This window comes from Xyrauchen texanus, chromosome 33, assembly GCF_025860055.1.
Source record: "Xyrauchen texanus isolate HMW12.3.18 chromosome 33, RBS_HiC_50CHRs, whole genome shotgun sequence".
In the NCBI taxonomy this organism is placed as follows: domain Eukaryota; kingdom Metazoa; phylum Chordata; class Actinopteri; order Cypriniformes; family Catostomidae; genus Xyrauchen; species Xyrauchen texanus.
The window spans coordinates 2,022,617-2,046,622 of NC_068308.1; the positions used below are offsets into that span (position 1 = coordinate 2,022,617).

Here is a 24,006-nt window from a genome sequence, read left to right on the forward strand (position 1 = left end):
AGAGATGCAGCCAAGAGGCCCATGATCACTCTGGATGAACTGCAGAGATCTACAGCTGAGGTGGGAGACTCTGTCCATAGGACAACAATCAGTCATATACTGCAAAAATCTGGCCTTTATGGAAGAGTGGCAAGAAGAAAGCCATTTCTTAAAGATATCCATAAAAAGTGTCGTTTAAAGTTTGCCACAAGCCACCTGGGAGACACACCAAACATGTGGAAGAAGGTGCTCTGGTCAGATGAAACCAAAATCGAACTTTTTGGCAACAATGCAAAACGTTATGTTTTAACCTAAGTAACCTAAGTGTATGTCCTTACTTTATTAAAAAAGGTTTAATGACAAATATTACACATTGTATATACACAAAAAACACAATAAAAAAACATCTTGGCCTTCACTAATGAAACACAAGCAAAATACATAGCTTTTATGATCATTTGTTAAAACATTGTAACAGGGTAAGGTGGGCAAGGAAGAGGAGGGAACGGACTGAACAGTAAACGTAAGTTTTATTGTCATCCATGAACACAAAGACACACACACACACACACACACACACACACACACACACACACAGTGGACACACACACACAATGTGGACATGGTGTGAGACTAATTTATATTGGTGGAAACCAGCATGTAGGTGTTAACTAAGAGAGCTAGCTCTGACAGGAGCAAGTGAGTGCATTCAAGCAAACATAAATGGAGTTTCTGCCCCTGGCATTAACATCTAATAAAGCTACATCTTGTGTAAAATGACTAACACGCGCCTAAGCTGCTTGTTCTTAACTGAAAGACTGACCTCAAGCATACAAAATATAAATAACCCCAGAGTGTGCATGCAAACATATCTGTGGAGTCACAGACCGGTGGCTGAGTCACCACAGGAAGTGTCTTTCCCTGCTGTAGAAGAGCACTATCACTGTTTTTAGTTTGTTTCCAGATACTCTCTGACCTCTCTGCTCTTATCAGACTGCTCAGACAGACTGTGGCCTTTTTAAAGTCTGCCCTTGTGTCCTCTGTCCACACTTATGTGACTTCTACAAAGAGCTAAGGCATGTATCTGCCACAAGAAATATCAACCGTGACAGGACTGTAAAAGGAGGATACTTCCTGGAACAGCTTTGTTCCAAAGCATAGTGAGCTACCTACCTAGACAGCATTTTAAGGCATAATAAATACACTTTAGACACAAACGTTATTGCAATAGGTAGGCAGTAACTTAATGCTGCCTTCTAAAATACCTTTAAAAGAAATTCAATAAAGGGGGTTTATGTATGTTTACTAAAATAGCAACATGCTAGTTGATTCGAGAGCGCTTCATGCACTCTTTATGTGATGCAGATAATCTGCCTTCGTAGTGTTACAAATGAGTCACTTTTGAGGTTCCATTTGAGTTAGGATGTTGACTTGGAAGTTAGCTGCCTATGCTATGAAAATCCCAGAAATACTCAAACCAGCCCGTCTGACACCAACAATCATGCCACGGTCCAAATCACTGAGATAAATAGTTTCCCCATTCTGATGGTTGATGTGAACATTAACTGAATCTCCTGATCTGTATCTGCATGATTTCATGCACTGCTGTCACATGATTGGCTGATTAGATAATCACATGGATGATTGTTGGTGTCAGACGGGCTGGTTTGAGTATTTCTGGGATTTTCACACACAACAGAATTTACTCAGAATGAAGCCAAAAACAAAAATCATCCTGTGAGCGTCAGTTCTGTGGAAGGAAATGTCTTGTCGATGAGAGAGGTCAACGGAGAATGGCCAGACTGTTTGAACTGATAAAGTCTACAGTAACTCAGATAACTACTCTGTACAATTGTGCTGAAAAATATCATGTTCTGAGATGCGGGTTGGCGCTGTTTGGCAGCACGAGGTGGACCTACACAATATTAGGCAGGTGCTTTTAATGTTGTGGCTCTCAGTCGATTAACATTTTTAAACAAATGAATTACATGACATGCCAATTAATCACATTTATATCAACATTTGCTGAGAAAGGCCACCAAATAAAGATAATTCAATATATATAGTACAGAATAATTCAAATAATTATAATTTGGTTTATACTAAATATTGTTCATACAGTATACTGTGTATATTTAATCAGGCTACTTATATATCACTTTATATTACCACCCAGCCTAATTAATGTCTTCAAATTTGTTTTTGTAATTGCAGTACAGAACCAAAAATGACAAACACATTGGCAACGGCAACAAAGAGAATCAGAAAGGGAAGATTTTGAACTTTCTTTTGTAGCCCCACTTTGCCGCTGATGTAATTAATAAGCTTAATTAGGCCTCTATATGGACTTGGGAGTTGAGGGCCAACGAACTCAATAGATTCAGGGCTTTGTGATCTCAGAGTCCACAATGCAGCTTCTCGCACCTGTCTCTGCCTATTTTATCCAGTTCATCTGTGCCTTTGTGAGGTAAAACTCATCATCTTATTGCTTTGAGGCCGTGTACGGCTTTGATTTAGATTCGCAGGTGCCGTCGCCTCCTTCTCTTCTACTGCCCACGCCAACTGCAGAAACTCTCCAGGTAGATGGCATATTCTCACAGAGAGCGGCAGGATGTTTCATCTCGCCATCATATTAACATGAAGAGCTCACAATTCCAACCACCATTCACTCACGTTGTAATCAGAGTGTTGCTCGCGTGTCGTGGCAACTGTTCTGTGAAGGGGATTTGAATACTACAGGCAGCAAACAGAGTGAACAAGAAAATAAGGAAGCAGATTAAAAAGGTGTCTTTTGATTTGCCGTGTCTGTGCATGAGCACCAGTACATACCAATACAGATACACATGAGGCAGGAATATTAGGAGGATTTACTGCAATACAAGATGTGTTCCCTTTAATGCAGCCACATTTCATAGCTCATTCTTCTTACAACTGAAGAAGCCATGAGGGGAGAGATTTTTACAGAGTTACGGAATTGTTTTCTGCCCAAAATAGTGTATTGGGGTGTTTTAGTAAAGATGCAGTAGCTACTAAAGGAAGTCTTCACTTACAATAAATTGTAATATATTTCCAATATATCTTTTTTTAAATAGTGTTTCAAGTACGTAGGGTGACTATGGGTTTTGTGTTTGTATGCCTATGCTATTCCATTTGTGTATGTAGGTTTGATATCTTGATACAACCAATATTACGTTTTCAGTAATTAAAAGTGCCAATTCATGACCCTTACCCTTAAAAGTAACCCAGCTAACATGTATGATACGTTATTCATGTTTTAACAGTGTTAATTTATGCACTCAAGAAGTGGGCAATGCGGCACACTTAATAAAGTATTTACCCCCTATGAGCAGTCTGATATGAGTAATAGTGAGTAGCGTTGGTGCATACCTTGTGCCCACTGATAGCATCATTTATTTACATGTCTGTGCTGTTTTAGCACCCTACTTACTAAAATAATTATGCAAATCAGAAAATGCCCCAGACACACCTAAAAAAATGTAGTGCTAAAATCAATTTGAATGGCACAATTTTTAATCTTGCAGGTCGTTCTGAGTGATGAGTTGTGGAGAATGCAGCAGATTACCGCCATGTGAAATACTTGGTGAATTACCTCCATAAGTGTCTTAATTGGAGTATAATTGCTCAAGCTCCAATTTGAATATCACATAAAGAATATTTATATTATGCCAAACAAAGCTATCTATGTATACAACTGACAACGTTTTGAGACTCAGCCATGGCCTGAATAGTAACTAAATAGTCTTGGAATAATTGTGCTATGATTAAAGACTAAATTAGTTTTGATTAAATTCTCCAAATAAATCCAAAATAATAATAATATTAATAATAACTATGCACGCAGCTAAGATGCCAGAAAAAGAAAAATACAAAGGATGAAACTCACAAATCAAACTTTCATATTCCAAAAAGTGAAGTTTTTCTTCTGGTAAACAGTCCAAATCCAGAGAGGGAACTTGAATATATTAAGTTTTATTTCTTAATGCTTTCAATCTTTCAAACTTAGACTGCATCGAGCTTACCAAGTTTCCCCCAAAGCTAAAACTGCTTGAGAACCGCCTCTCTTTCTCCAGAGGTCCCGTTAGGTAACTCACATCCTTTATAAATCCTTCCCCGATGTAAAGTTCCACTACTTTAAAAAATGAAACAGAAGAGAAAAATATAACTATTCGTTAAAAAAGTCTACAGCTTTAGCCAGGCTCGTCCATCTCTAATATGACGGTAAAAAAACAAAATCTTTTCACTCCTACAATGCAGATTTCCCCCCCTGTGCTCAGTATATAGTATGTTATCAAACTATAAAACTTCTCCACACTCTTTTTGCTGCGTCATACCAAATGGTGAGCATATGTCATTCTCCCTGGACCGTTTAGCTCTTCAAATTGTTCTTTGTTTTTCAAAAGACTGCAGCTGTATTGATGGAGCATTTTGCTAGTCCACTAAACAGATGTCTTTATTGGGTTTGCTGTAAAGCTTGAACACAGACTGAGATGAATTCTTAATGCATTGTTTTAATGTCTCAAACACTGAAAAACTCAAAGTAAATTAGCTAAACAGACACATATGTTAAATAAATTAATCTTAAATCTGAGTGGGTGCTGTGGTGAGCTTCTAGATGGTTGTGAGGTAGGCTAAAATTGAGCTAAACAGATGTGAATGCTTGGCCAACACGTCTCAAATGCATGGTCCCGTTGTACAGTACTCCAGGGGGCGACAGAGTTACCTGAAATGTCTGTGCCATTAAACCAGACATCGACAGTCTTGTGTTGCTCTGCCATGATGGTAAACAGCATGAAACCGAAAACAGAGAGTACACACAAAAAAAGTAGAATTTTGCACTTTGGAAAATTTTACGTTAACAATTTTTTAAAAATTTATTTATTTATTGTAATTATGTTTTTCATTATCATAAAAAAAAATAATGCATTGTTTTTAAACATGTTCTCTGAGTTGACTTATTTAAATTATTTACAGTCAATTAGAAGAAACTGAGTTCTATCAGGAAGGCTTGCCGATTTGAGTAAAGTTTTAGATTACATTTATTTGATGAATATAAAACAGGAATGTAAGGTCTCTCTTTGGCATAAGCCCCATCTGGCGGTCCGAGGTTGTTGTACTCGGAACCATCAGATCCTGCTGGAGATAGGAGGTAGGATCGAGGAGCCTACCCCCATACAGGATGGGACTCAACTGGTGGTGGTGGGGTGGTGGAGGTTGCTGTGTCAGCACACTGAAACTTATAAAGCAATGGCGTACATGTGATTGGCTAGGAGTTACCTTGCTAATGGTGTGATGCTGTACAGCTGCTAGTCTTCATGCTAGAACTACGCTGCGCTGACATATCTGAGCTGTCTTTGGGGGAGTGACCACATGCTCGTGCACCCACATTTTTTTATTATTTGGGTAGCCAGTGCCTTAAAATGACATTTCAATATCTCCACTAGAAAACACGATTCCCTGAGACACATCCATCTATTGATCTGCATTGTTTAAGCAATTATTTCTGTATTCTCCTCAAGCTGTGAAAAAGGGTTTGAGTTTTACAAAAAATATATGTCATGTTTTCTTTGTCTCTCAAAAATAAATTTTAAAAATCAACATGAAATGAAAAATGGAACAAATGTTTGTCTGTGTAGTCTTGATCCACCTCTGGAACATCTTTTATTTTCAGCTCACATCACAAATCCCTCTCACCTCCAACCACCTGGTTTCATTCTGTTATATAATACCCACTTTTAAATGGGTTCAGAATGCTGTAATGTTGACCCAGTAAATAATATATAATGTTACTGATGTGAGTGCTCATGATATTGTATAATTACAATTCATGACTTTAGGAGTTAAACATTTTTAATGAGGAAAATTACTGAGTGCACCTTTATAGAACAAGTAATTTTATTTATATATAAAAAGTAATTATCCTCAATTAAAGAAATTTTACAGGTTTAATGCATGTTAGAAAGAGCGCACTCCCCTTGGGGTCTCCTGTTGAGAGACTGTAGCTCCTTTCGGGATGTTGATTTGAGATTATTAATGAGTGCCAAATGATTGGTCAGGAGACAGCAAAACAGCATGATTTAAATCAAAAGGGCCATTGGTCAAGGAAGCCCTGCACCCCACAGCACAGTGACATAGGGCAGACTCAGTGTGACATTTTGAACTTTTCCACACAGCACTGAACTTTTAACTCTCTATGCATGTTGGACCAAATGTACAAGATCATTTTATACCCAGGCTTAGCCCGACTATATCATCTACAATAACAGATAATCAAGCATCACCGTGCTCTTAGTTAATTGAGTAAACATTATAACTTTTAATCTGGTATCCTATTAGGAAGCTCTCAGTCTAGGAACAAAGGAGGAGGAGTTCCCCCTCCCTATTGAAGATACACTCAAGACATCAAGATCTGAAGCTGTGAAATTCCAAGACTGGGTCTACTAACATTTTACCCTCTTAAACATTGAACTAACATTGTCATGTCTATCTCATGTAATGTCATCCTTGCTTTAACCATATGATTTATTCTTATTACGCTTTTAATTGCTTATCATGAATGTTATTACCATTCCGATTATTGGTCTGTAGTTAATTTCCAGAATGTTGATGTTTGGTAAAATCTCATAACTTGCATTGTTTTGTTGATATCAAAGTTTAGGACTGAAACACCTTTTGTCAGAGCAGGAAAATAGAGGAAAGCATGTTGTATTAAGTTTAGGATAGTTTAATAAAGTCTTGTTTGTATTCAAAGAGAAGTGTCTTAAACCGTCTGATCCTGTTACTTGTTTATAAACAGTGTTTACACAAACTTTTGGATATTATTTCATTGTCCACAAGGTGATATTCCTCCCAGAATTGATAAAGACGTGAGTTTCAACATATTGGTGGACAAATACATTGATTGGGTGTTAAATATTAATTCTGTTAGATTCCCTAGAGATTAGATAATTATTTCCCCTTTTTTTAATGAGCTAAAATTCCTACATGTTCTTCCAAATGCACAGATAAGATGCAATTCACTCTTGTTGTGTACAAACCTGAAAATATAATTGTATTCCTCACTGTATATAAGACACAGAGATTGAGGAACCCAGTTCTGCCAACTGTCCCGTATTTTGGCTGAAAAGGGTGACCCTCAGACTGCAAAACGTCCCATTTTAGAGGCATTGTATTCCATTTTGAAGCAGAATTTTGATACTTAAGTACTTTTAAAACCAGGTACTTTTTACTTTAACTTTAATAATATTTTAATGGATAACTTAACGTAATATATTGGTGTGTGGTATCTGTAACTTGAATACTTTTTCCACCACTGACTGCTCGTCTTCCACCTAGCTTCTAGCAAATCATGTTAATGGATGATGTAAACTAAAAGTGATTGGCTATTTAAACAAAAACAGAACAAAGACAAGCCCTTCGATACTTTATACCCTTCCCAACTCCCTGTTACAATAGGGGCTTTAAAAAGAGGAAAAACAGACCAATACTATTGGAGCGAGTGTAGTTATACGTTATAGGTCAGTCTAGATGCCTAAATAGAATCTAATTTAAGTTTGAGGTTTTAGCTGGGCTTCTGCCTCAACAACTGCACTGCTTTTCAGACTCAGAAACTGAAACTAAAGTTTCCGACATAATGATTTCTCACCTCCTTCCAGGAATTCTTCTTCTTGTTATTTTGCTGTAGTAAGCATTGTACTATAAATTATACTTATAGGCTTGAGTGTGAACCCATTATAATATGATGATTAAATCAAAGCAGTATGAATGACTAGCTTTAGTTTATTGCAAAATTTCCAAGGAGGCTAAAGAGGAGAAACCTTTTGGTTCCCAAAGAGCTTGTTTTTTTTGGCTTTGTTCCTGTAGCTGAATAAGACATGCAAATCTCAATTCAGAGATTAAATGAAATCCTGTCAGTGGTTTGGCTGTATTGTTCAGGTTGGGTCAATGAACAGGTCACATTTCATTAAACTGAGAAAACACAGAGATTATTAACACAAAACCAATTATTTGAATTTAAGAGCAAGTCAAATTAAAACTCAATTGGCCTTGATTAATACAAAGGCAGACAAATTGAATGTCCTTTTATACTTTGTCAGAACTTAAACATTACACAAAATTCTCTCTGCTTCTTCAATGATGTACGGTTCCAGATTTTAATTTAAAACTGAATTATTGGCTGCATTAATGGCTTTAAATTGGGAACACAGAGTTTTGGTAATCTAGAAAAAGACAATATTTTCTCTGCCTTTATACTTATGCATTACTAACAATTGTTTAAATACTTGTTTAACACACACAGCTCTCATATACACTTGATTAACAAGAGCAATTGTCCAGAGGCACTGCAAACAATGAAACTCTAATGTAGCCTTTGAACAGAGTTTTACTTGAGAAAAACTCTAGAGTTTTGTTGCTAGGGTACTGCTATGTGGTTGACCCTGCCAGCGGGTCCAAAGGGGGTGTTATATCGTGAAAAAGTTTACACTTAAAACATAGTTTTACAAGTTTCCATATACATAAGTCAGGCATAGGAGGTATAATTTGTTTTACAAATTATAAATTAAATTACAAATTAGACCAGTGTTTTTGCAATTAGTCCACAGTATGTGTGAATGATGAGCTTTTAAATTTGAGTGTGAAAGATTGTGGGTGGCAGCCCAAAAATGCACCAGAGTTTAAGGGGTTAAATGTTCTGATTGGTTTTATGCATATGATAAGGTGTTCTAGATGGTTGCTAGTGTGTTCCAGGTGGTTGTTTACTGGCCCAAGTGAAAAGAGTCTCTATGATATTCTGGTCACTAAATTAAACTTGGTTTACGCCCACCTGTTTTATTGTGATACAAAAATCAATTCAAATCAAGTCTTGACCTGAATCATCTTGTCAATGGGGAATTTCCATTCAAAATGCTTGTTAGTGTGTCATGAAACTTTTGTCTGTGTTTAGGACACTTGAGCTGCCAAGAGCTTAACCAAATTATCCCTAAAGCTCCAACATTTACAGCCAAATTCGTTCTTTCCCAAAGAGCAGTGCTCTTCCTCACTTCAGACTGCTCAAAGAGTCATTAAAAATGAATAACCTCCTCACAAATATTGCACTCATCCATATCCTGTTTTATACAACCAAATTAATGGAAAGGAATATTTGATGCTAACTGCTCTTCACTGAGCACATATTAAGCACATTGTAGTATAAATGGAAAATATCCACTCTATTAAGCACATATTAAGCACATAATGATATCTGTTCCTTTGTTCGTTGTTTAATAGAGCTCAACAGTGACCACCTATATTTTCAGCAAACAATAATTTTGTCCATAGGGATTTCAAAACAAAGGACCCTTTTCACAGACTGTGATGACGTGCTTCCGCCTTATTTAGCAGCGTATACTTTTTTATATTTGCAATTTTCTAATTATTTAGTGTAAAAGTATAGCAATATTACCCTGTAATTAGTTTAATCAGCTGTGATGTGGTTTCTAATACAGCTGCTGAGGGAATGACAGACAATTTGTCCTATTTCTCTCTTCTAACTCAAACCCTAACCCTGACTTTTTCCTTCTTTTGGAAATTTGTAAAAGCATAATAGTGGATTTTTTGCTTTTGCTGTTGGAGCAAACCGTTAAGCAAAAATGTTATTTGCAATGGTTTTCCATTCACCACTAAACATGTTTTTACCTGTTATCATTTAGATCTGCATTCAAAACCCAGATATGTGAAAAAGGTCCATTTTACAATTTTTTTTTATAATTTTCTCCCAAAAAGGTTTTGAAGGTTAATCCAAGTTTTAAATCAACGAAACCTACTTCCCTATCCTAAATCTTAAACCCAACCAGTACCGCCGCTTCTTATATTCATATTACGCACTCCACGTAGGGCACCAAATCCCAAGGGGCGACACTATAAACTCCACCGGCTGCCCTTACTCACATATTATACGTTATTCAAGGACCTGAAAGCAATCGCAGAACACAGACGATCGATTCGCTCATGCATCATGCCAACCCCCATGCTCGGATAGTGCACCACCCCCCCCCACCACGTCTGATGATCGCAGCGCTCTGCGCAGGGCATCAGATTGACCAGTGGTAGCCCTGACAAAAATGAATGGTTTGACACTTCAAATTTACAATGAAGCATTGCGAATGATGCAATAAATAAAATTATGGCACATTATATATTTGTTAAATTATAGTCATTGATTTTAAGTTTTTTGTTTAATACATATATTAAAGGGGTCATGAAGTGCTATTGTTTGAATAATTTTAATATCTTCCCTGGTGTCACAATAAACTATGAAACAGTCATGACATTTGAGATGTCAAATAGTTTACTTACATTTTTGATTGGGTCCAAGTGTTTTTAATTGCCCCATTCTTCAATAACAGTTCTTTACAAAGCTTGAATCGCATTATGACTGGTTAACAAGCAATCGACACTGACATGAGCCAAAAAAAACATTCATAAAGTCCAAAGGACGGTGTAATGACACACATGTAGTCACACTGAGGCGCACATCACCAGAACACATCGAAACAGTCAAATACATCCATCTAGTTCATATTTACATACACTAACAATTCGGCACAGATGGCCGAAAGAACGTGTCCACGATGCTTTTGTGCTGAAAACAACAAGAGGCAGCAGATAAATGACAGAGATGTATCTCCCTTTCAGAGTTCTTTTAAAAGATTTAAGATACATAACAAAGGTCAAAGACGTCTGTTGTGGGATGTGTAAATACAAATGAGCAATGTCTCGTGACGTCACGAACAGACAGATTTCAAAACCAGACTTTTCAGCAGGGTGGCAACTATACATACAAAGTTATGTAGTTCTGCAATGTATAGTATTTTTTTCATAGAACAGTGACCTCTTATTTGTGTAAAAATAAAAGGAAATTTGATTCTCCATTTCATGACCCCTTATATACTGTATATGTAGTTAGAGAGTGTAAGGAGACTGTCTCGAGTGCTTCATGTATGACTTCTCCGAGGAGTGGATTGCTCTTCAGGATTATGTGTAGTCTTATTCTTCACCAGGAATTCAACAATTACATTTTTTTTTTATTATTAAATTGAAATAACATTGACTTGTGGCTTCTACAGAAGAATATATCATCACTTTACAGTCTTGATGCTTAAAAGAATAATTCACCCAAAAATGAACATTTGCTAATAATTTACTCACCCTCAGGCCATCCAAGATGTATATGACTTTCTTTTCTTCATCAGGACAGGATTTAAGATTTTTTGGAAAGTATCCCAGGTTTTTAGCTTCATCCAATGCAAGTGAATGGACACCAATTTTTGACAGTCCAAAAAGCAAATTTAGGTAGCATCAAAGTAATCCACAAGACTCCAGCCAATGAAGTGATGTGTTCTTAAGTTAATCGATCTGTTTGTGTGAAAACAAAACGCTAATTAATAAATTGGTTCTTCCGCCAGCCCTCTGTAGCTGTTTAAATTGACCTAACTCTCGCCTGAAGTAAACTGTGGTAAACAGAGCGGAACTTCTGAATTCTCATGTGAATGTGCCAATGTGAGGATGTCAAGTGACAGCGATGGGAGGCATTAAGTGTTTACAGGAAGCAATTTTTTTTCAAGTTAATAAAGTTTTAATTAGCGGTTCGTTTTTCACACAAAGGAATCTATTCACTTTAGAAGACATTACTTGATCGGTTAGAGTCGTGTGGTTTACTTTGATGCTGACTAAGTGTGTGCAACTTGCAATGGATGAAGCTAAAAACCTGGTATACGTTCCTAAAAATCTTAAATCCTGTTCTGATAAAGAAAGAAAGCATATACATCTTGGATGGCCTGAGGGTGAGTATATTATCAGCAAATGTTCATTTTTGGGTGAATTATTCCTTTATGGTTGGTCTGTCTTTTTTCCCAAATTCCCAATGCACTCGAAGTCCTCGTGGTGGCGTAGTGACTCCTCTCAATCCGGGTGGTGGAGGACGATATGATTTTTTGAGACCAAGTTGTTTTTACTTTCGAATCAGAGTTTTGCGCTCTAAGACCAGATTATGTTTAAACTCCATTAATAACATGACCCTTATTGTTTTTTGTCAGAAGACTTTTCAGGAGACAAATTGATAATTTCCCTCTAATTTCTGTCTCTTCGCAGCATGTGAACTGATGACGCAGGGGATCCTGGCGCTGGTCACGTCTACAGGTTGTGCATCTGCTAGCGCACTGCAGTCCCTGACAGATGCCATGCACATACCACACTTGTACGTCCAACGGAACACTGAGGGATCGCCCCGTACCGCCTGCCAGCTCAATCCAAGCCCTGACGGAGAGCGATACACCCTCGCTGCACGACCGCCCGTCCGTCTCAGTGATGTCATGTTGACGCTGATCGGTGAGCTACGCTGGCAGAAATTCATCGTCTTCTATGACAGCGACTATGGTAAGTGATTTATTTCACATCGTAGAGGAAATATTACATTTTGGAAAAAAATTAATGTAAGTGGAAACCTTTCACAGGCTTTAAGATGTATGTATGGTGTTTGGTTGATGTTGGACCAGAGTTGCTGGATTCTTTTGAATGGTTAATGTTAAGCAGTGGTCTGATTGATTTCTGCTGGTATTAGAAGTGAATGGATATATTGTTTTGCAGATTAATTGGTTGCTATTTTTGCAACTATCGGCCTCTAAATGTTAAATATAAACAATAATTTACACCTTGCAGTGAGTTGCAGTTTCTAAATTTGTCTTTATTAAGAATATTCATGTAAGGGGTTAAGATGGGCAAGGAAGAGGCAAGAACCGGCTTGACAATATAAATAAAGTTTAAAGATAAACTTAAACTTAAACAAAAACATAAACACATACAGGGCAGCTGTAATTCTTTCTCTCTCGAACTGTCATCACTGGGCGCATTTATCCCTCCCTCCATCAGGCCCCCCTCTGCTCTACACTCCTCCCGGCATTGCCTCAGGCCTGGGAGCCTCCCGCATGGCGTACACCCCCCCCTCTTTCCCTGGGGAGGGGCGTACCTTGCGCCCCGACTGCCGGCTGGTCATCCTCGACCTGGGAGGAGGCAGGAGGGAAAATAAAACTAAACAAAACTAAATAGGCAAGGGAAAAGGCCAACCCGGAGCGACAGAGAGAGAAGCAACTCACTCACCGGTTCTCTGATGTGCCGTCGTGTGTTCCCCGATTACTCCTCCACACTCTCAGGCAGACGACAGTCGCTCCTCCCCGGGCAGACCGGAGTCAAACTTCCGACCCCCAGCAGACAGAGCGCCCCTCTGCATTCCCGGCGACCCCGGGGAACACTCCTCCGCCCCTGGAAGCGGCCCTACCGCTCCAGGCAGTTGGGGAGTCACTTCCCTCCTCCACTCGCAGACGGCGGTCTTCTCTCGACCCCTCAGCATTTCTGGGGGACGGCAGGGCACTCCTCCGTCCTTGGCAGCTGCTCCATTGCTCCAGGCGGTCAGGGAGTCCTGTCCCCACTCGCCCCACGGACAGCAGCCATTCCCCATGTCCGGGCGGTAGGGCAACTCTGTCACACGGCAGATGGCAGCGACACTCCCCTGGGTGGACGGCAGTGTCGAGGACTCTGCACCAGGCATCCCTCCTCCTTTCCAGGTTTCAGCACCAATGTAAGGGGGTTAAGATGGGCAAGGAGGAGGCGAGAACCGGCTTGACAATATAAATAAAGTTTAATGATAAACTTAAACAAAAACATAAACACATACAGGGCAGCTGCCTGTAATTCTCTCTCTCTGGAACTGTCGTCACCGGCCACCTTTATCCCTTGCGCGCCCCATCAGGCTGATTGGGAACCTGGCTTGCATCATTCAAGCCTGGCCCCGCCCCCTCTGCTCTATAAGTCATTAATATTTATTTCCCCACTTTAAATTATAATTAGTTATTTTGATTAGATAATCATCAATTGTTCTAATTTAAAGAGAGGGCATGCTCAGAAAAATGCAAGAATATGGAAAATTGTCTCGTCAGTACATACATTGCATTTCCAACTTCATATCTGGTGAATAATTATCAAAAACCTACACTGGTGAATGTTTACTTGTAGTGCATTTTGACACAGCCAAGTTTATGGACTGATGCATGACTATTAATATGAGATTATGTTTTAGAAAAGACAGATATGAAGCACAGACATTACTGAACGTTTATTTATACAACCATTATTAATTGTTTCGTTCGAATTGATTTTGACGCTGTACCTTAAGAAAAGGGGGAACATTTTTTTAAATGTTTTAAAAAGTTATTTACTTCCGATGAATGAATAATATTTGTTTTAAGACTATGTTGATTTTATAATGTTTCTATTGTAATACTTTGTAGATCTTTTTGTGTGACATCTAGAACAGGGTCTCTTAACTGGTGGGTTATGACCCAAAAATGGGTTGCAGGTCTATTTGGACTGGGTGATAGCAGGGAAAGAACATCCCATTGAAATTTTTTTGGCAGCCACCCAAGTGAAATTTAGAGGTGGCAAAGCAAATTTTATAATGATCTCGCGTTCAGCTAAAGATTCTTATCTGCAACGCAATATTTTTGCTGTGTAATTAAACCTTTTATTCGGGTGTAAAGGAACCACTTGCACCAATGATGTTCTCTGCTGTGCGCATGCATCAACCAGACTTCCCTCGATATTGTGGAGTGCAGACCACAACATGAGCATGTTCTAGTTTAAAGCACTATGGAGGAAGTCAATTTACAGTAGCAACAGTAACTGAGATTTTACAAAAAAATGATAGTTTCAGATTAAATAATCTATTAGGTATCTAGACCTCACTTTTATTACAACAGTGGCAGTTGTAGTTAAAGTTTCAATTTTTTTTTTTAAAATAAGTATTATAATTATGTTTACTATTATTATCATTATTTGAAAGACTAGGCACATTGATCTATTACAGTAATGAGTCTTACCTGTGCTCATTGCACTGTAAATAAAAGGGCAAGTTCATGGAGGGCTTTAGACCTCCAAGACTTATGGACAAATTATGGACAGTTTTTCTCCTGTGTGATATATGTTTGATATTAGGAAATAAACTGGATAAGATATACGATAGGCTCATAGAAATTCAGTAAATAGGCTCATCAACTTTTAAAAGGGGGTGGGGGCTTATTTTTGTTGTTGATATCAACAACAAAATAATGTCACTTGATACATGAACTTATATTTAAAAATGTCCTGGTTACTTCCATAACCTCCATTCTCTGAAGGAGGGAACGAGATGTTATGTTGATGTAGTGACACTAGGGGTTGCTCTTGAGAGCCTGAGACACCTCTGATATTTGATAAAAGGCCAATGGGAATTGGTGAGTTGGACATACGGGTATAAAGGAGTGCATACCGCTCATTCAGGTTTTGTGCTGAGGAGGCGAGAATAAGGTCCCGGACATTTCAGCGTTGTGGCAGGAGGGACACAACATCTCGTTCCCTCCATCAGGGAACGTAGGTTACGGTAGTAACCAGGACGTTCCCTATATGTCAATCACTCGATGTTGTGTCGATGTAGTGACACTAGGTGTCCCCTACAAAAATACTACAACTAGCTGAACTATGTTACGTGGATTGGCGGTGCGAGACGGGCAGACTACTGTGTGCCGCATAGCCAGCGCACCAGGCCGGCACGTAACCTCCCCTTACGGTAGTATGAGTGTTGAACAGCCTTTTGGGGATGCGTCGACTACCCAAAGGATAGGGACAGGCTTGGCCAGTTGTGCCTCTTCCCTCTTTTTTCTTTATATCCACAGAAAAAGAAAGAGATTGTTAACTGACTGGGACACCAGTGTCCACGTCAGGGGGGTGTCACTCCCAAGGGGAAGACCAGTGATGGGGGAGGGGGTATTTCAAGTGGAGATACATGACATGGTCTTGCCGAGTCTAGTAGGAAGTATGTCATGTGGAGAAGTCTCATGGTAGGTCATACCCATTGGGGAGGAGGCTCTACGAGCATGGTGACTGGGGCAGAGGGTGATGATCAGGTTGTGCTTCCCTAAGGACTTACCGTCCACTGTGTGTTGGTGTACCGCTATAGCAACTATGTACACCTTCAAGGTGCAGGGGGACAGCCGTCCCTCTAACTTCTCCTGTAGAAAGAACAGTGCTGAGCCGACTGCGCATCTCAGACTAACGTCTGACTCTGAGTTGTGACATGCAAGGAGAGCGTAAACCATCTTGGGGTTTGATATATGCTACCGAGGCTGTGTTGTCTGTTCAAACCAGCACGTGCTCACCCCTGGATCAATGGCCGGAACCTCCTCAGGACGAGCAGCATTGCCAACATCTCGAGGCAGTTGAAGTGCCAAAGCTCCCCAGCCCATGTTGGAGGCGTCGCTCGTAACCACTATGTGCCTGAAGACCTGTTCTAGGGGAACACCCCAGAAATGCAAGGTTGTTCCAAGGACTGAAAAGGCGGCGACTGACCGGCGTGATGGTCACGTGATGTGTCCCGTGGCGCCATGCCCATCTCTGTACTAGAGTCTGGAGCCAATGCTGAGTGGTCTCATATGCATCAACCCGAGCGGTGTGGCCACACCCCACCCACACCCCGTATGGTGCCAATTTCCGCATGCAACGGTGGTGATTTCTTGCCCTTCATCATGGTGAAGTGGTCGCTGCCGACCCTGGGCGGGTGCCTGGCGAACTAAATTGCATAGCCGAGTCGTACGGTCTGGGTCAGCCACCGCAATTGGTTGCAGAGTGCGTCCAAGCTCCAGGCGAGGAAGACCAAGTGAACAATATCGTTGGACGTACCGGAGGGTGGGACGGAATGGTGGAGCGGAGCCAGGGAGGCCAAATTGATGGGGCTTGAGCCCTGTGACTCGAGTGTGCTGAGTTGAGAGACATCAAAGCACTTACCTGACTCCTGATAGTCACCGGCGGATCGGTCAAGGAGGGGAGAGGAGCTACCCTCGTGCAGCTCTTTCAGTGTCTTGGCTTGGTGGACTTGCAGGAGAGCCATGGCGTGCAGGGCGGAGGCGGCTTGTCCAGTGGCACCTTAGGCTTTGGTCACCAGGGATGATGTAAACCTACAGGCATACAGCTTCAGGTGCCCGGTGGTGGCGCTCTGCGGCCATCGAGGGTTGTGAGGGCAGGGGAGCCGAAAAATTAGTAAAGGCAGTAAAAGGTGCTGTCCCCAATTTTGTCAGCTCCTCACACACTTCCGGGAAGAAAGGAACTGGGGCGGGGTCGTGGCTGTGAGTGGCGCAGTGAGCCCAGATACCAATCGTCGAGCCGCAAGGGTTCAGGGGAGAGTGCAGGGTTCCACTCTAGCACAACGCTCACAGCTTCTTCATTTCGGTCGGAGGGACAGCCTCTATTGCACGCTTCCGCACAAGGGTGGCGATTTCCGCACGCAAGGGTGGCGATTTCTCGCCCTTCACCATGGTGAAGTGGTCGCCGCTGACCCTGTGCAGATGCCTGGCGAACAAAATCGCATAGCTGAGTCGGACGGTCCGGGTCAGCCACCGCAACTGGTTGCAGAGCGCGTCCAAGCTCCGTGCGAGGGAGACCAAGTGAACAATCTCATTGGACATACTTATCGGTAGAGGTGAAATTCAATATTCAATATATTAGTTGGTATAACTCACTAGTGATTCTAATACTGGAAATTGTGGACTGAAATGCCACATTCAGCAACATGGTTGCAACATCACAATTGACACAAAATTATCTTATCAGAACACTTGTGCAGCACAATTTTATTAAAGGCCCCGTGAAGTGCTTTGACGAGCATGGTTTAATTGGGTGTTTTGACATATTTCCTACTGAAACAGGAAGTGGGGGTGTGGCATGTCATGACTCATAGCCTTTAGCTTACACACACCCCTTTCCACCATGCTGTTAATATCAGAGCCGCCGCTTACAGTGGAAATTGAGAAACAATCTCAATTCTAACCAGCATATCCACTGAACCAGATGCTGATCGTACACCATTAATACATAGCCAGCACACACAAAGCACACAGTACATCACTGTCTTTGCTTTCGACGAGGATGGAACCATTTTGCAAGATGAATGACAAACAAGTGAGTAAAAGATAATATATCTATGTTTTGAATGACAATACGCTAAGCACAAAGAATAAAGAACACTTACTGGTGCTCTATACCCCTTAAGCTGCATGGAAAATATAAATAAGCTCCAGCTACTTCTCTCACGTCCATCTCCCGCATTGGCAAGCCCCATTTACAATTGATCATCCCTATGATCGCCACCCTTGCCTGCGGAAATCGCCACCCTTCTGCGGAAGAGTGCGATAGAGCCTGTCCCTCCAGCCAAAATGAAGAAGCTGTGATCATCGTGCTAGAGTGGAACCCTCCTATGACTTATTCCCTTCTAACACAATTACCCTCCACTGTGAGAGCTTCAGATGGCTGAAATGGGATAACGTTCAGTCAGAACTCACTTTTTAAGCAATTATTTTTGTAAAATCTGTTTGAAACAACCCTTCGTATTGTATTCCCTTCGATGTGCTCTGCGAAGGAATTATCAGCAACAGGTAGAACATAGCCAGCAGCGCTGAACAGATGTAGCGCGAAGGTCCGTTTTAGTTCTAGAAAGCATTTGATTGGACAGGGTTTCTGAACCTCTATGTGACGTCATGGGTGTTGCTCCATCTTTTCAGTCAGTGTGTTTCTTGCCTGATTGTACAAGATTTTATCTGCATTTCTGTAAGCATCCTCTTTGGCATGACAGAGCTGCCTGAGTTTTGCTTTAAACCATGGTCCTAGAAGAATGCACATGTCCTCACAGAAACTGATATATGATGTAACAGTATCTGTGAGCTAATCCAGATTGGTGTCTGCAGCTTCAAAAACATTCAAATCAGTGCATTTAAAGCAAGCTTGTAGATTCAGCTCAGCTTCATTGGTCTACTTTTTACAGTCTTTCCTACAGGTTTAGCTGATTTAACTTTCTGTCTGTAGGTCAGAAGAAGATGAACCAGACAGTGATCAGAGAGTCCCAAAGCTGTTCTAGTGAACAGAGAGTCCCAAAGCTGCTCTAGCGACAGAGCAATATGCATCATTTAATGTTGTGTAGCAGTGATCCATTATATTTCTGTCTCTGGTGGGGCATGCTGTCTATATTTTGGCAGTTCACGGGTGAGGTTGATTCACGATGATTTTTTGTTGTTTCATGTCTGTGATCTGTTCAGCCAGCTGTTGCAGCGCTTCAATCATGTGCTTGTGGAGGAATATAAACACTCACCAATATAAATGAGCACCAATTCACGTAAAAGCATGTTCCACTGCCTCTCGTTTTCCCCGTTAACTGCGCAATGTGATTCGCTCTGAACAGCTGAAAGCCCAGCAGATGTAAGGTGCTGTTCAGAATGGCTTAGGGTTTCTGTAAAACACAAGGCATCAGAGTTTGAAAAGTCCTTGTTTGTATGGGTGAGGAGATATAGTTTGTCAGTTTTGTAAGGAAGAGAGAGGAGATTCACTAAATGAAAACTCGGCAGCGAAAGACGCATTGTTGAAGCTTGACCAGCTCGCTTCCCTCGCTTGCATCTCATAGTTCGCTTGAACAACTGTACCTCTGACTGAAATGTCTAGCAAAATGTCAGAATAGTCAAAAAACAGTCTGGTATATGCTGCCGAATGTTCAGCATTTCGTCCCAGGAAAACCAAATTACTAAAAACACAGTGCAAACAAATAGAACAACAAAATAATTGTAGAGCTCCACACAGAGGCTGCCATCCGCAGCTTCATCTTTAAATAAAGAATATGTGAATGTGATTACTTAATGGCTTCCATGAGGGAACAGAAGCCGTGTCTCTGAGTCTGCTGAGGCAATCAGTAGTGCCGCAAGTGAAGGTAAACAGATTTGAATTGCTGAAAAATGTCTGATGGGAGATGGCGCTTGTCAGTGTACTGGAACATTCAGTAGCAACGTGTCAAAATCCTGTGTTATCAAGTTGTATCAAAAGTCTCTTTCCAGGTATTACAGACCTCCCTGATACAGAGGCTGGAATACATCAAATGACCCACATAGTAACCTAGTTTCCATCCACTTTTCACGGTGTTTTGTTATCGACAAAGTGAAAATGCGTTACAAAATGTTTGCCGTCTTTTGGTTGTTTCCATTCAAATGGCCTTTTATCGATAATAATGGCATTGCGTGATGTCATGCTTAAAAAACACTTTGTTGCGTTAGTTTTGGTTTATCGCTAAATAAATCTGCCCTTAAGCCGTTTCCATACAGAAATGTGTTTATCGCTAATTCACCTCGCAGATGTCTCAAATTGTTTTCTTTGTAAATCTTTGTAAATGGGGAGAGGATTGATACAATTCAATGAAATTTCATTGAGCCAGCTCACTGTCATTTTAATTTCACAAATATATGCAATCAGAAGAGGAGCAGTTGACTGTAATATTGGTCCTGATGTTGTGCATATCGCAGGTTGCCACCGGTTCCGACCCGAAATGAATCGTCATGGCCCTGTTCAAGCTGGCAACCTACATCAAGTATTGGGGGAAACTTTCAGTCTTAGTATAAGAACATCCATCGATGTGTACACTCACCTAAAGGATTATTAGGAACACCATACTAATACTGTGTTTGACCCCCTTTCGCCTTCAGAACTGCCTTAATTCTACGTGGCATTGATTCAACAAGGTGCTGAAAGCATTCTTTAGAAATGTTGGCCCATATTGATAGGATAGCATCTTGCAGTTGATGGAGATTTGTGGGATGCACATCCAGGGCATGAAGCTCCCGTTCCACCACATCCCAAAGATGCTCTATTGGGTTGAGATCTGGTGACTGTGGGGGCCATTTTCGTACAGTGAACTCATTGTCATGTTCAAGAAACCAATTTGAAATGATTCGAGCTTTGTGACATGGTGCATTATCCTGCTGGAAGTAGCCATCAGAGGATGGGTACATGGTGGCCATAAAGGGATGGACATGGTCAGAAACAATGCTCAGGTAGGCCATGGCATTTAAACGATGCCCAATTGGCACTAAGGGGCCTAAAGTGTGCCAAGAAAACATCCCCCACACCATTACACCACCATCACCAGCCTGCACAGTGGTAACAAGGCATGATGGATCCATGTTCTCATTCTGTTTACGCCAAATTCTTACTCTACCATCTGAATGTCTCAACAGAAATCGAGACTCATCAGACCAGGCAACATTTTTCCAGTCTTCAACTGTCCAATTTTGGTGAGCTCTTGCAAATTGTAGCCTCTTTTTTCTATTTGTAGTGGAGATGAGTGGTACCCGGTGGGGTCTTCTGCTGTTGTAGCCCATCCGCCTCAAGGTTGTGCGTGTTGTGGCTTCACAAATGCTTTGCTGCATACCTCGGTTGTAACGAGTGGTTATTTCAGGCAAAGTTGCTCTTCTATCAGCTTGAATCAGTCGGCCCATTCTCCTCTGACCTCTAGCATCAACAAGGCATTTTCACCCACAGGACTGCCGCATACTGGATGTTTTTCCCTTTTCACACCATTCTTTGTAAACCCTAGAAATGGTTGTGCGTGAAAATCCCAGTAACTGGTAACCAACAACCATGCCACGCTCAAAATGGCTTAAATCACCTTTCTTTCCCATTCTGACATTCAGTTTGGAGTTCAGGAGATTGTCTTGACCAGGACCACACCCCTAAATGCATTGAAGCATCTGCCATGTGATTGGTTGATTAGATAATTGCATTAATGAGAAATTGAACAGGTGTTCCTAATAATCCTTTAGGTGAGTGTATATGATGTGTGCACAGATATTAAAGAAACATCGATGTGTATATGATGTGTGCACAGATATTAAAGAAACATTGATGTGGTGTATCAGGGATTACATATGATACATTCCTGATATTCAATATTTGAACGATCATCTAATCTAAAGCATCGCCATCACAACTGCATATTCTCCAACAACTTTTAACCACCAACTGAACTTGATTGTCATCTAAAATTAATTTTAGCATCAAAATGCAATTTACATTTCCTGAAGAAGTTCAGCAAATGTGATCCGAAGTAAAGAGGGTTAGATTTAAAATATTTAAACGTTTTAAAATGTTCAAAAGCTGTTTTTCTGAAAGTGAACTCAGCATTGGACAAATAATTCTGATAGTTTATAGTCTTTAAAAAAGTCTAGAACATTCGGAGAATGTTATTCAGAGGACTTTTTTCAACTATAGAACAGGTTACAGTGCATTTAAGCAATTATATAGGCCTAACAATATTATTTTTTAGATTGGTAATTTATTTTATTTAATACAGGGAATTATATCAGCATTTTTTCAAAAGTAGGCTAAACAATAATTGTATAAAATTGGGCTGTTAGTGTTCCAAAAAAGTGTTTTTTGTATGGTGGATTAATTCCATGACTGCCATCTATTATTTTGAATGTTGTGGAAAAGCAAGTTTTATAAACAGATGTCTACCATGATGAAATCAATCACATAGTGGCCATTCATTTGTTCTCCTTGCACTTGTTGATGACAGGTGCATGATACGAGATATTTGTGTTGGCACTCCTGGAAGTGTCAAGATGCAGATGTGTTTGCAGCATCGGATCCGTGCAGGTATGCCATTAAGACCAATTCTTAACAGTGCGAGAAATGCTTCACAAACAATAAATTGGCTTTCAAGGATGTATACTTTGTCGTCATGATGAACACAGACTGAGATTGAGATTGACACTATATTTTTGCATTAATGACAATTTTCTCGACAAAAAGTGTTTCCAAATCAGATTTTCGCAACATTTGAAATATCGACAATGAGTTTCTGCGCTAGAGTTAAACAGAAAAATATTATGTCAACACGTGAATTTTTTTTATAATTTGCGTTTCCATCAGCTATAATAACATTTTGATTCGCTACACCATTTGTTGCAAAAAACCCATGGATGGAAATGTAGTTAGTGTTATGGCTTCCATTAAGACAATAAACCCTTTCTTGAGGGTCAGCACAGTATTACATTTCTGTAGAAAGTAAATGCACTCATAGAGATGGTGTTTATCCTGTGCTGCAGATGTACCATTTTCCTTCCTCTCATTTCTGGCATCTTCCTTGTTATTCACCAGAGATGTGTTTGAATCTCTCAATCAATCATCCTCTGAGTTCTTTCATCGCCTGCAGCAGTCTGTAAAGAGTTTGTACAGATCAAATTAAGACTTCTTTTCTCTCTTCTCTAAATGTGCTTCCATCACTGCAGATGTTACTTTAAATATTGTCATTTTGTGATTAGTCACTTTTAAACTTTTCACTTGTCCCTTCCAGTTGTAAAACTTTACAGAAGAATACTTTTCTTCTTAAATGAGGAATCAAATTAAATTTTAACTTCTGAGAAAAGAGTTTCATGCACACTGAAAACAACAATCTGGTCTCATAGAATCACATTACTATACCTACATTTTTTAAAACAAAATGTATGTGGCTAAATATTGCAGTATATATAAGGCGCTACAACAACAATGACATTTATTTAATTTCACTCAGATCATGAATAAAACAGCAGATAATCAGTTCATAAACTGGGGTATGAGTCCTGAAGACTGTGACGAGTCCACACGTGAACCAAAAGTGTCATAGAACACCACAAAATAATGTGGGTGTGCATTTTCAACCACTATCGGTGTAAGGTTTAGGGTGTTGGATTTAGAAGTAAATTTGGAACAAATCATGTCACCAATTAATTAATGTGATTTGCTCTGTCCTACTTTTGTGTTTTAAAGTATAATGTCTTAATTAAAGAGAATTTTCAGAGTTGCCATATACAGATATTAAACACCAATTAGTATTAAAGACTTTGACTTCTGCGGATGATTCTAATTTGAATATTATGTTCAAAGATAATCCCAATGAAAGACCTCTTACACAAATATTGATGGATCGAACTCCTGATAAATGCATACACACTTAATACACAATACACAGATGAACAGTAGTAGATAATCTACACAAAACATGCTGCTAGCTAAACTACAAACTACTCGACCGAAAAATTTGTTTAGATAAGCTGAAAGGTACACTTTATAGAAAGTAGCTGGTTACCTTTAAGC

The 24,006-nt window shown here is 40.0% G+C and overlaps 1 protein-coding gene across 1 annotated transcript in view; it reads left to right on the forward strand.

The window, feature by feature from the left end:
* The window catches only part of grid1b (glutamate receptor, ionotropic, delta 1b), a 711,417-nt gene that overhangs the window by 310,532 nt on the left and 376,879 nt on the right, over nt 1-24,006 (forward strand). The window contains exon 3 of the mRNA XM_052102777.1: nt 12,127-12,411. Within this exon, the coding sequence (XP_051958737.1) occupies nt 12,127-12,411 (285 nt within the window). The remainder of the gene's footprint in view (nt 1-12,126; nt 12,412-24,006) is intronic.